The sequence below is a fragment of the Carcharodon carcharias genome, assembly GCF_017639515.1.
Source record: "Carcharodon carcharias isolate sCarCar2 chromosome 36 unlocalized genomic scaffold, sCarCar2.pri SUPER_36_unloc_1, whole genome shotgun sequence".
Taxonomy (NCBI): Eukaryota; Metazoa; Chordata; class Chondrichthyes; order Lamniformes; family Lamnidae; genus Carcharodon; species Carcharodon carcharias.
In genome coordinates, this window is record NW_024470726.1 from 1,537,139 (window position 1) to 1,550,648 (window position 13,510).

At 52.8% G+C, this 13,510-nt stretch overlaps 1 protein-coding gene across 9 annotated transcripts in view; it reads right to left on the bottom strand.

Moving 5' to 3' along the window:
• Positions 1 to 13,510, bottom strand: part of ubap2l (ubiquitin associated protein 2-like) — a 117,435-nt gene that overhangs the window by 53,998 nt on the left and 49,927 nt on the right. For 8 of the 9 annotated variants that reach the window (XM_041181595.1, XM_041181594.1, XM_041181590.1 and 5 more), the window contains exons 3-8: positions 12,801 to 12,878; positions 11,524 to 11,634; positions 9,976 to 10,144; positions 8,494 to 8,589; positions 5,348 to 5,390; positions 307 to 416 (exon numbers count right to left, since the gene is read on the bottom strand). In XM_041181595.1, coding sequence (XP_041037529.1) covers positions 307 to 416; positions 5,348 to 5,390; positions 8,494 to 8,589; positions 9,976 to 10,144; positions 11,524 to 11,634; positions 12,801 to 12,878 — 607 coding nt within the window. The remainder of the gene's footprint in view (positions 1 to 306; positions 417 to 5,347; positions 5,391 to 8,493; positions 8,590 to 9,975; positions 10,145 to 11,523; positions 11,635 to 12,800; positions 12,879 to 13,510) is intronic. The other variant, XM_041181593.1, reaches the window with a different exon arrangement.

The window sequence follows — 13,510 nt, forward strand, 5'->3', positions numbered from 1 at the left end:
CCTGTGTGATGGAACAGGACAGAGAGTGTGGGTTACCCTTCAGACCAGCAGGGCAGCGAGAAAGAGAGGAGCTCGTGATTCCGTTATCCCCCACCCCAGTAAAGACGCACACTGGCACTCAGGTCGACTACGCAATCCTACCCCCCACCCCCCCCCCACCCAATTTAAACATCTCGCTGCACGGCAGATGCGCAAGCAGCCAGCGGCGGCTTCCGAAACATGACCGGACATCCTCCGCTGGCAAAACGTCCACCCTGCTAGACCCCGAACTCTGGCCGCACGCGTCGACAAGAGCAAGCTGCTTACTCGTCCCGTCGTCCGGTTCGAAGCTGCCGGTGCTGTTCCATGTCGGATTGGGGTTTCCATAGTACTCGTCTGTGCTGGCGGGGTCCGTGTAATCAGCCGGATTAAACGTCCTGCAATAGGAAGGGAAACCCCTAATACAAACTCAGGAATTTCACACCCCACGCCCCCGCCCCAAAACGCCACAAGTAATTCCAACGGGGCAGTTGAGAAGAGTTTCCAATGAAATACGACAGCCTAACTAGTGTTTCCTTGCTTGGCTGGGGCTCTCAGGAGGGAATACAAGTCCCACGCCCTGCGTCACCCCCCCGCCCACACACACACACACACACACACACACACACACACACACACACACACACACACACACACAAACACACACTGCGCTCACTGACCTACATCAGCTCCCAGTCAAGCAATATCTTGATTTTACAATTCTCATCCTTTGTTTTCAAATCCCTGTGTGGCCTCGCCCAGCCCCTATCCCCGCAAACCCACAACCCTCCAACATCTCCACAATCCTTCAGTTCCGGTCCTGGTCCATTCCCAATCACAATCGCTCCACCACTGGCGGCCTGGCCTTCAGCTGCCTGGGGCCCTCAGTGTCTGGAATTCCCTCCCTAAAATCCCTGCACATTTCCTCCTTTTAAGGCGTTTCTTAAAACCTCCCGCCTTTTACAAACTAAAGCCTGCTTGTTTTTAAACAAGCACCTTATTAACTCGCTCTGTTTACGCAAATGGATGCCAAAGTGTCTCTGTTCACCCACATTTTTCCAAAATCATGCCTCTTTTTTTAAAAAAATTGGTTCACGGGCTGTAGGCGTCACTGGGCAAGGCCAGCATTTGCTGCCCATCCTAGTTGCTCTTGAACTGAGTGGCCTCGCTCGGCCATTTCAGAGGCTAGTTAGAAGTCAACCACGTGGCTGTGGGTCTGGAGTCACATGTAGGCCAGACCGGGTAAGGACAGCAGATTTCCTTCCCTAAAAGGACATCAGTGACCCAGATGGGTTTTAACTTAAAAAAAAATTTAAATGTCACCAATAGCCTTGGATTACTAGTCCAGTGATATCACCACGCCACCGTCTCCCCCTTGGTAGACTTGCTTTTCTATATTAGTCCTCCTGATGTGTACCACTTCACACTTGGCTGCACAGCACTCCACGTGCCATGCTTCTGTGCATTTCACCATCCCGAAGCCAACAATTATCCCTGCCTTATCTTGCATCTTCCTTGATCGTACCTTCGATCTCCAATGAACTGATAACGTTGACTCTCATAGCCCAGTGCTGGCTGATTAGTTGAACGACAATGTGTGGGGAAAGGATGAAATCACCAATTAAACCCAAAGCCGGTTAGAACATGGCTCCACATCCACGCACATCAGATTTTTACCATTCCGTTACTGGATGATACCATCCCCATACACAACTATATAGTGCAGGAGGCCATTCAGCCCACTCTGCCCATGTCAGCTCTATGTCAATTCTCTACCCCATTGGAGGTTGGGCCTATACTCAATGGAGTTAAAGAGGGATGAGAGGTGATCTTATTGAAACATTTAAGATTCAGGGGGGCGGGGACTTGACGGGGTGAATGCTGAGAGGATGTTTCCCCTCACGGGGCAATCTAGAACTAGGGGACACGGTTCAAAAATAAGGGGTCGCCCTTTAAGTGGGAATTTCTTCTCTCAAGTGTCGCTGGTCTGTGGAATTCTCTTCCCCAGCGAGCAGTGAAGGCTGGGTCATTGAATATATTCAAGGCCGAGTCAGGCAGGGTTTTGATTGACAAGGGGATTAAAGGTTATGGGGGACTGGAAGTTGGAGTTGAGACCACTGTCAGATCAGCCATGATCTTACTGAATGGTGGAGCAGGTGTGAAGAGCCAAATTGCCTACTCCTGCTCCTCCTACTTATGCTCCCTTTGGAAGATCTATCCAATCAGTCCCACTCTCCCCCCCGCTCTTTCCCCAATCGCCCTGCAAATTTTTCCCCTTCGAGTATTTATCAGATGTCCCCCCCTTTTGAAAGTTCCTATTGAATCTGCTTCCACCGCCCTTTCAGGCAGCGCCTTCCAGATCACAGCCACTCGCTGCGTTTAAAATTCTCATCTCCCCCTCTGGTTCTTTTCCCGATTCTCTTCGATCTGTGTCCTGTGCGCTTGCGCCACCTTCCAACGGTGCCACCGGGATCGGACCAGCCAAACAGACGACCCAAAGCCAGAGGTTTTGAGCGTCCAAATGTCTAGTTGTGACTAACTGTGAGACCGAGCACCCAGCGTGGTCATTTGCAGATGGCGAGAGAGACGGTGATCAGAGAGTGAGCCACGCAACCCTACATCTGCTGTTAATATCCCCTGACCTGGCTCAGAAGGCCAGTGGTACAAACAATAGCTTTGTCTTCTCACCAGCAGCAACTGCAGCACTGCTAGTGTCGACCACATCCTGAGAGCGCGACAGACAGGATGATGATGGAGGTCAAATGCCATTAAGGCAAGTAACATCTGACAGACCTTGCAGCAATGAGCTGCTCCCTGACCTCCTGCAGGGGGCAAGTTCCCTCTGGATCAGAGATGGAGCAAGTCACTTCCTCCAGCTAAGAGGGCTTCAACTCACTCCCCGTCCTGACTCGCACGCGAGCTGGGACCCGAGCTGCGAGCTGTGCAAGGGCCCTTGTGTGACCGACTGCCCCTCAGGTTGGCCGCTGCCCTCAAGGAGAAGGGGAAAGGGGGAAAACACACTTTGCTCGGGCCAGGGAGTCACTCAAACCGTGATCTGCAAGTCCTTCCTCGTCTGAGGGGAGGCGTCTGTACTTCATGTCTTATCACAGGCAGCAAGTGACAGCGTCTCTCAAGCACCAAGAATCTGAACACTTCAAACACTTCTGACCAAGCAGCAGAAAGTATGAAAACACACCACAAGAGGGGTTATATAATTAACAACACTGCGTCCCAGAGTAACAGCCATATGCTTTGCACCAGTGCACGGACATCAAAAACCCACCGTATTTTCATATCACACACCACCAACAACAGAGGTGGGCAATATATTAGCAAAAGAACGCCAGCCACCAGGGTAAGACAAAGCTGCAAATCCTTTGGGACGCTGAAATCTGAAACATTTAAACCCCAACAAGACTTTTCAGTCCTTCCGAGTTAGCAGTGGGCCTTGAGGCAAGTTGCAGCCTGCTAGCGAGGCTCTGGAGTGTAGCGTCACAAACCCAAGCTAACCAAGTCCAGCGTGGGAACGGTCAAACGCACTCAACAAGCAAATCTATCTGGTCATTACCACATAGATGTTTGTGGTACTTTGCTGTGCACAAACTGTCCTATCACACGCGCCAAGTCTTGTTCACCCATCACATATGAACAGATGAACAAGGAGCAGGAGTAGGCCACTCAGCCCCTCAAGCCTGCTCCACCATTTAATAAGATCATGGCTGATCTGATAGTAACCTGAAATCTGCATCCCGCCTATCCCCGATAACCTATCACCCCCTTGTTTACCAAGAATCTATCCACCTCTGCCTTAAAAATGTTCAAAGGCTCTGTTTTCATCACCTTTTCAGGAAGAGTGTTCCAAAGACTCATGACCCTCAGTGAAAAAATTTCACCTCGCCCCTTATTTTTAAACAGTGAACTCTGTCTCAGGCCTCAGGTTCCTCATTAAGCAGCTCAATTTTCAGATTCTCATCCTCATTTTCCAATCCCTCTGTGGCCTTGTTCCACCCCTATCTCTAACCTCCTCCAGCCCCTACACCCCTCCCTATCTCTGTAACTTCCTCCAGCCCCTACACCCTCCCTATCTCTGTAACTTCCTCCAGCCCCTACACCCCTCCCTATCTCTGTAACCTCCTCCAGCTCCTACACTCCTCCCTATCTCTGTAACCTCCTCCAGCCCCTACACCCCTCCCTATCTCTGTAACCTCCTCCAGCCCCTACACCCCTCCCTGTCTCTGTAACCTCCTCCAGCCCCTACACTCCTCCCTATCTCTGTAACCTCCTCCAGCCCCTACACTCCTCCCTATCTCTGTAACCTCCTCCAGCCCCTACAGCCCTCCCTATCTCTGTAACCTCCTCCAGCCTCTACATCCTTCCCTATGTCTGTAACCTCCTCCAGCCCCTACACCCCTCCCTATCTCTGTAACCTCCTCCAGCCCCTACACCCCTCCCTATCTCTGTAACCTCCTCCAGCCCCTACAAACCTCCGAGATCTCTGCGCTCCTCCAATTCCGGCCTCTTGCGCGTCCCCCGATTCCCATCGCTCCACCATTGGTGGCCGTACCTTCAGCTGCCTGGGGGGGCCCTGAGCTCTGGATTTCCCTCCCTAAACCTCTCCACCTCTCTCTCCTCCTTTAAGATGCTTCTTAAAGCTGACCCCTTTGACCAAGCTTTTGGTCAACCTGTCCCTATGTGGCTCAGGGCCAAATTTCTTTGAGGCCTTGGTGTTTTATTAAGTTACAGGTAATAATATAAACACAAACCACAGTCATTGCCAAGTTTTCTACATTATGACAGTGACTACACTTCAAATATACTTCAGTGGCTGTAAAGTGCTTTGGGGTGTCCCCATGTCATGAAAGGGGCTACAGAAATGCAAGGTCAATTTACTCGGCTAAGTAAGAGCTGCCTCCTTGTTTTCAGGGCATCTTTAACAGAGGGAACATGTTCCCCTTCTTGCCCTCGGTACTTGCAAGGAAAAACACTTTGGGAGCCCTCAACTCAACTAGCCAACTCTGACTGGACCATCAGGAGGGGTGTCACTGTTTTCGCTGCCCCTCTGACTTTTCCCCAGTCTGGGTTTCTCCAACTCCCCTGGAGTCAGCATCTCCGTAACCCTCCAGGCACATTATTTCAGACCTGCATCACCATTGGCTTTACAGCAAGTCTTTCCCCTACCGGTGTCCGTTTAAGTTTGTTGAATTTATTTAAAACAGCCCAGGACAGAACACAGCAGCAAAACCACTGAAAACGATCAACAAGTCTCTCAAACAGCTATTGCAGCCAGAGGTAATTAAATGAATGTTTGATTCAAAAAAAGGCAACTCACCCCATCCCTTGAGCAGAAAACCTCCCTCCTCTCCGTCCCAAGCCTGACAGCAAGAAACAAAACAAAACCAGAAAAGGTTTCAGCGGAAAGGAAAGCATCAACAGGAACATACAAGACACACTGTTTAGTCACATTGATCTTCCTTGTGAGATCCTTTACAGAGTACAAGTTCACACAGCTCATGAGCCTCCACACATTATCCCCGTAACCTCCTCCAGCCCCGACACCCCTCCCTATCTATGTAACCTCCTCCAGCCCCTACAGCCCTCCCTATCTCTGTAACCTCCTCCAGCCCCTACACCCCTCCCTATCTCTAACCTCCTCCAGCCCCTATACCCCTCCCTATCTCTGTAACCTCCTCCAGCACCCCCTACACCCCTCCCTATCTCTGTAACCTCCTCCAGCACCCCCTACACCCTTCCCTATCTCTGTAACCTCCTCCAGCCCCCCCGACACCCCTCCCTATCTCTGTAACCTCCTCCAGCCCCCCCTACACCCCTCCCTATCCCTGTAACCTCCTCCAGCCCCTATACCCCTCCCTATCTCTGTAACCTCCTCCAGCCCCTACACTCCTCCCTATCTCTGTAACCTCCTCCAGCCCCCCCTACACCCCGCCCTATCTCTGTAACAACCTCCAGCCCCTACACCCCTCCCTATCTCTGTAACCTCCTCCAGTCCCTACACCCCTCCCTATCTCTGTAATCTCCTCCAGTTCCTTCACCCCTCCCTATCTCTGTAACCTCCTCCAGCCCCCCCTACACCCCTCCCTATCTCTGTAACCTCCTCCAGCCCCTACACCCCTCCCTATCTCTGTAACCTCCTCCAGTCCCTACACCCCTCCCTATCTCTGTAATCTCCTCCAGTTCCTTCACCCCTCCCTATCTCTGTAACCTCCTCCAGCCCCCCCTACACCCCTTCCTATCTCTGTAACCTCCTCCAGCCCCTACACCCCCTTCCTATCTCTGTAACCTCCTCCAGCCCCTACAGCCCTATCTCTGTAACCTCCTCCAGCTCCTACACCCCTCCCTATCTCTGTAACGTCCTCCAGCCCCTACACCCCTACCTATCTCTGTAACCTCCTCCAGCCCCCACCCCCTTCCTATCTCTGTAACCTCCTCCAGCCACTACACCCCTCCCTATCTCTGTAACCTCCTCCAGCTCCTACACCCCTCCCTATCTCTGTAACCTCCTCCAGCCCCTACAGCCCTATCTCTGTAACCTTCTCCAGCCCCTACACCCCTCCCTATCTCTATAACCTCCTCCAGCCCCTACACCCCTCCCTATCCCTGTAATCTCCTCCAGCCCCTATACCCCTCCCTATCTCTGTAACCTCCTCCAGCCCCTACACCGCTCCCTATCTCTGTAACGTCCTCCAGCCCCTACACCCCTCCCTATCTCTGTAACCTCCTCCAGCCCCTACACCCCTCCCTATCTCTGTAACCTCCCCCAGCACCTACACCCTCCCTATCTCTGTAACCTCCTCCAGCCCCTACACCCCTCCCTATCTCTGTAACCTCCTCCAGCCCCTACACCCCTCCCTATCTCTGTAACCTCCTCCACCCCTACCTATCTCTGTAACCTCCTCCAGCCCCCACCCCCTTCCTATCTCTGTAACCTCCTCCAGCCACTACACCCCTCCCTATCTCTGTAACCTCCTCCAGCTCCTACACCCCTCCCTATCTCTGTAACCTCCTCCAGCCCCTACAGCCCTATCTCTGTAACCTTCTCCAGCCCCAAAACCCCTCCCTATCTCTAACCTCCTCCAGCCCCTTTACCCCTCCCTATCTCTATAACCTCCTCCAGCCCCTACACCCCTCCCTATCCCTGTAATCTCCTCCAGCCCCTATACCCCTCCCTATCTCTGTAACCTCCTCCAGCCCCTACACCCCTCCCTATCTCTGTAACCTCCTCCAGCCCCTACACTCCTCCCTATCTCTGTAACCTCCTCCAGCACCCCCTACACCCCTCCCTATCTCTGTAACATCCTCCAGCCCCTACACCCCTCCCTGTCTCTGTAACATCCTCCAGCCCCTACACCCCTCCCTATCTCTGTAACCTCCTCCAGCCCCTACACCCCTCCCTATCTCTGTAACCTCCTCCAGCACCCCCTACATTCCTCCCTATCTCTGTAACATCCTCCAGCCCCTACACCCCTCCCTATCTCTGTAACCTCCTCCAGTCCCTACACCCCTCCCTATCTCTGTAACCTCCTCCAGCCCCTACACCCCTCCCTATCTCTGTAACCTCCTCCAGCCCGTACACCCCTCCCTATCTCTGTAATCCCCTCCACCCCTACCTATCTCTGTAACCTCCTCCAGCCCCCACCCCCCTTCCTATCTCTGTAACCTCCTCTAGCCACTACACCCCTCCCTATCACTGTAACCTCCTCCAGCTCCTACACCCCTCCCTATCTCTGTAACCTCCTCCAGCTCCTACACCCCACCCTATCTCTGTAACCTTCTCCAGCCCCTACACCCTTCCCTATCTCTGTAACCTCCTCCAGCCCCTATACCCCTCCCTATCTCTGTAACCTTCTCCAGCCCCTACACCCCTCCCTATCTCTGTAACCCCCTCCAGCCCTCCTACACCCCTCCCTATCTCTGTAACCTCCTCCAGCCCCTACACTCCTCCCTGTCTCTGTAACCTCCCCAGCCCCTACACTCCTATCTCTGTAACCTCCTCCAGCCCCCCTACACCCCTCCCTATCTCTGTAACCTCCTCCAGCCCCTACACCCTCCCTATCTCTGTAACCTCCTCCAGCCCCTACACCCTTCCCTATCTCTGTAACCTCCTCCAGCCCCTACACCCCTCCCTATCTCCAACCTCCTCCAGCCACTCCACCCCTCACTATCTCTGTAACCTCCTCCAGCCCCTATACCCCTCCCTATCTCTATAACCTCCTCCAGCCCCTACACCCCTCCCTATCTCTGTAACCTCCTCCAGCCCCTACACCCCCTCCCTATCTCTGTAACCTCCTCCAGCCCCTACACCCCCTCCCTATCTCTGTAACCTCCTCCAGCCTCCTCACCAAGTGGCAGACGTGGTGGAGGTGGTGTTGCCTCCACGGGCTTGCTGCCCTTGTAGGTGGCGAGGCTCGCAGGCTTTGGGAGGGGGCTGTCGTGAGCTGCACCCCAAAAGTTGCTTACCTCTGCCTCTGCCACGGCCTCGCCTGCCCCTCTCAGAGGCCCTGCCAAAGGTTCCACTGCTCTTTGCTCCATCCAGTCCATTCTCTTGGCCCCGAACTGTGAAGCAGAAAAAAACCAAGTGAAGCGTTACATTATCCTCAGCTGTAAGCTAACACAGTCAGGATAAATAAAGTAGCACCCTGTTTATTATTGAAGACTTTATTGCAAGGGGAATGGAGCATAAAAGTCTTGCTACAGTGTCCAGGCCATTGGTGAGATCGCACTTGGACTACAGCACACAGTTTGGGTCACCTTACTTAAGGGATTTACTTGCATTGGAAGCAGTTCAGAGAAGGTTCACCCAAGCTGATTCCTGGGGTTTGTCTTATGAGGAAAGATTGAACAGGTTGGGCTTATACCCATTGGAGTCGAGACGATCTTATTGAAACATATAAGATCCTGAGGGGGCTTGGCAGGGTGGATGCTGGGAGGACCTTTCCCCCCGTGGGAGAATCTAGATCGAGGGGGGGCACAGTTTAAAACCAAGGGGTCTCCCATTTAAGGCAGAGACGAGGAGGAATTTCTTCTCTCAGGGGGTCTGTGGAATTCTCTTCCCCAGAGAACATTGGAGGAGGTGGGTCATTGAATATATTCAAGGCTGACTGACTTGAGACAGATTTTTGATCTACAAGGGGGTCAAGGATTATTTTGGGGGGGGTGGTGGGGGGGAAACAGGCAGGCCAAGTCAAGGTCACAATCAGATCAGCCATGATCTTACTGTTTGGGGAACATGCTAGAGGGGCTGAATGGCCTACTCCTAATTAAATTTATTACGTTCCCCTAGGTGACTCTGTCTGCCTTACACTTTTGAAGTGCTTAACTGGCTGTGAAGCACTTTGAGACGTTCGGAGATTATGACTTTAAGGATAGATCTGGAATTTAATTTGACCGGACGAAAGGGTCTAGTATTACCTCTGACAACGTAGCACTTAGCGTGATGGAGGAGTGCTAAACTGAAACTTGGCAGCTGAATGCACAGCCGTAAGTGGCTCTTTTCTCTCTGACGCAGTAGAGGTCTTCAAAAGCGCGGAGGAGTTTGAAAAGGTAGACACGGAGAATCCAAAAGTAGGCTCGACACAGACGACAGTCGCTAATAAATCCAACGGGGAATTCAGGAGAAACTCCTTTACCCAGAGAGCGGGGAGAATGCGGAACTCGCTCCCACAGGGAGTGGTCGAGGTGAATAGCAGAGATGCATTTAAGGGGGAAGCTGGATAAACACATGGTAGAGAAAGGAGTAAAAGGATATGTGGAGATGAAGTTGGTTGAGGCGGGGTGCGGGGGTGGTGGGGGGGGGGGGGGGGGAGGGGAGGGTGGGGGTGCGCTCAGGTGAAGCATTAATACCAGCACAGATTGGATGGATTGAACGGAGCGTCTCCACACTGTAAAGCTCTATGTAAAATTGAGAATGCCTCAGGAGGCAGCCTCGGCCGGCACACTTACACTCCCTGCCCCGGCTTGCTCCCCTTCCTCTCCTGCCTCCGCCCACGCGCCTTCGGCTGAATTCCCGGTCTCTGTCGCGCATTTCTTTGCTCTCCTCATTTCCCTCCACCAGGCTGGTCTCCTTCGGTCCCGCCAAACTCTTCTTCTTCCCGACCATTTCCCAAGAGTCCTGCGCGCACACAGAGAGAGAAAAAAAACAGGCTGACCAAGTCCAATCACAAGGTGGGGCCCCGCTGTCGGCAAACACACAGGTGAACGTGCCCTCATTCACACGCTCCGAATGGCCGAGGTGTTGCGACGGGCAAAGCAATGGGGAACGAGAGGCTTGTGTGACTGCATGTCGCTTCCCGCAAATGAGCCAAGCTACGAGCTCAACTGGCCATCTTAAATCGATTGTTGGCGCAGCTATTACATTCATACGCGAGGACCCGCTGTCTGCAAACAAAAGGAATATGCTCAAGCCTTGTGCATTTTCTAAACTGTCCGGGAGCTTATAATAGCCCCTCCGTGGCAATGACTTGGTCAATCAAAGTCAACTTGCCAACCAAACCTTTTTTTCCAGTATAAACTGCGATAGCTTGGAATTTGCCACTCTTATATTTGCCCTAACGAGTGCAAGGCAAAAAGCTTCAGCAACGTGTCTCTCTCTCCAGCAAGATTCAAGCTCTTTTCAATGAACCTTGGCTGTGAGGTGCAGAGCTTGCCAGGGTGGGCGCTTTCCCCTTGATTCCGGCCCTTCAGATCTAGGAACAGTATCGAAATCCAGGCCAGGGCTGGAGGCCACAAGGGCAACCCCCCAACCCCCCACCTTCTGTGACCCGCGGTCGTGATTCAGGTCTGAGCAGGCGAGAGCTCGGAACTCAAAAGCCGTTCCCAGTGCAGCACTTAGTGGGCAATCTCACTCGAATGCTCTCAGGACAGGAGGCAGTGGGGGGGGGGGAAAAAGAGTGGTAAAACTCCACACTGGGTCAATTAGATTAATAAAAGGTTTTGCCAAAGAGCTTGCAAACGCTCAGTGCACAGGCTACCATGGGCTGGTACTAGAGAGCTGCTGATGTGTGATTCACCCAGCATGAATTATGGCTTCAGGATAGGCCAACAAAAAAATTTGGTGGGGAGGCTGTGGGGTGGGGGTGGGGGGTGCATCCCCATGGAACCTAGTTCCTTGTGCCCACAGGGAAGTTACCATCTGGAATTGAAGTTACAGTGAGGTTCAGCATTCAGTCCACTGGCCCGTAATGTTGGCGCTTTGGTCCCACACAGGGGCATTGCTGGGGGTGGGGTGGAGGGTGCACTGTCGCAAAGAGGTGGCGCAAGGAAAAAGTAACACAATCAACCGGAGCAGCTCGCCCTGCGGCCCCCAGCAGCCCAGGAGCAGGCAGACTGTGTCAGCGCAAGAATCAAAGGGAACAGAGCAGGCGGATTCAATGAAGAGAAAGACACACACACATACACACACGCAAACGCAGCAATGTCTCAGGTAATGCAGGCTCCCAGCCATTTCCCCATCTCCAATGACCCCTCAGAGGTTGTATGTAAAAGCAGTACCGTATCTGGGTTTCCTTCCAGGAGTACATTGATGGCCCTGTTGACATCACCGTTGCAATCGTGCAGAGCAATCATGCATTCATCCTGGTTCTTGCCCGTAATGTCAATCAGCTGCGGGGACACAGGAGGCTGGTTCAGTTAACTCGCATTATAATTTCCATCTTGCCCGAGCGCTGGTGAGCGGAGAGCCCATTGGGGACGGGGAGGTGCAAGAGGAGGCGGCTTCAGTACGAGGCACCGGGTGATCCTCTCCAGGCCACACAGAGTTAGAAGTCCCAGGGATAACCTCTACACATCATTGCACTCCCACGTATCAGCCAGACAGCTGCACTCCCAATGGGAGAGCGCGACATACAAAAGGACACAAGGTGATGTTCCCCGGGCCTCAGTAAACAAGTGCTGCTCCCCGAGTGAATCTACTCTTAGGACACAACGGTTTCAAATCAGTTTTCACAGAGAAACAGACAGTCGCAGAATCAAGACCCACATTTAGCAAAATTCTTGCAATCATATGATCCTTCCAGCACAGGAGGCCATTCGGCCCATCGCGCCTGTGCTGGCTCTCTGAAAGAGCTCTCCAATTTTAATTAATTCCACTCACTCCCCCTTAGCTCTGCAAAGTTTCCCCCCTCAAGTATTTATCTAACCGCCTTTACAAAGTTCCCATTGAAGCCGCATATTTCACATCGTACAAACTCCATACAAAAAATAATTTCATAGCTGGAATTTATGTATAATTTACATAAACACAACCTGCGTCCCTCTGGTTACCCACCCTCTTGCCAGTGGAAACAGTTTCCTCCCTATTTATTCTATCAAAAATCCCTCATGGCTTTGATCACCTCTATCAAATTGCCCCATAACCTAACCCCCACTCCAAACAGAATAGCCCCAGCTTCTCCAGTCTCTCCACGTAACTGGAAAACACCCCAACACCACCCCCCCAGTCAATCTCTGGCACTGTTTTAGTAAATTTCCTCCACACCCCCTCAATGCGGTTTTAAAAAGGGGGTTCCGTCACCATAAAACCACAGCCTTTTCACACACTGCAACACAACATCATGAAGGAAATCCCCGAAACTCCAGAAACCCATTTAAAAAATAAAACCACCATCCTGATGCTCAACGTGTAAGGGAGGTCTAGCCCATGTCAATCCACACAGCACCCTCAAATGGCAACACCCTCTCGATGCATTTTCTACACTACTTGGGGAGGGGGAGAGAAAGAGGAAGCGGAGGGTGACCTCCCACCAGCTTTATTTGTCCGCAGTACTGACCTGCTTTACTTTTTCTTCAAAGTCAGCGTCATTGTGGTCTGAAATCATCTGCGCAATTCGTATTTGCTCTGCTGTAGCCTCCAGAAAGGGGTAAAAGAAAAAGAGAAACAACAAGAAGAAAGCCCTTAGTGACAGACAGGAGCCAGACATAAAATGGCCAAATTTATTCACCCACTGCTTCATGAGCGCCTTCGAAAAGTGTTCACGGTGGGGGTGGGAAACTGAGGAAAATTAATCACCGAAGGACAGAAACAACAGCGTGAAAATAAACAGGTTTCTGCTCCACACAGGCCTCCCTCCCTCCTCCCACCTCTGCTGCCTTTCACCCCCCCATCAACATATCCTTCTATTTCTTTCTCCCTCATGTGTTTATCCAGCTTCCCCCCTCCCAGCCCTTCAATGCCTCTCTGATATTTGTCCCGACCACTCCCCACGGGGGCGAGCCTCACATTCCCCCACCCACTCCCCACGGGGGCGAGCCCCACATCCCCCCACCCACTCCCCACGGGGGCGAGCCCCACATCCCCCCACCCACTCCCCACGGGGGCGAGCCCCACATCCCCCCACCCACTCCCCACGGGGGCGAGCCCCACATCCCCCCACCCACTCCCCACGGGGGCGAGCCCCACATCCCCCCACCCACTCCCCACGGGGGCGAGCCCCACATTCCCCCACCCACTCCCCACGGGGGCGAGCCCCACACTCCCCCA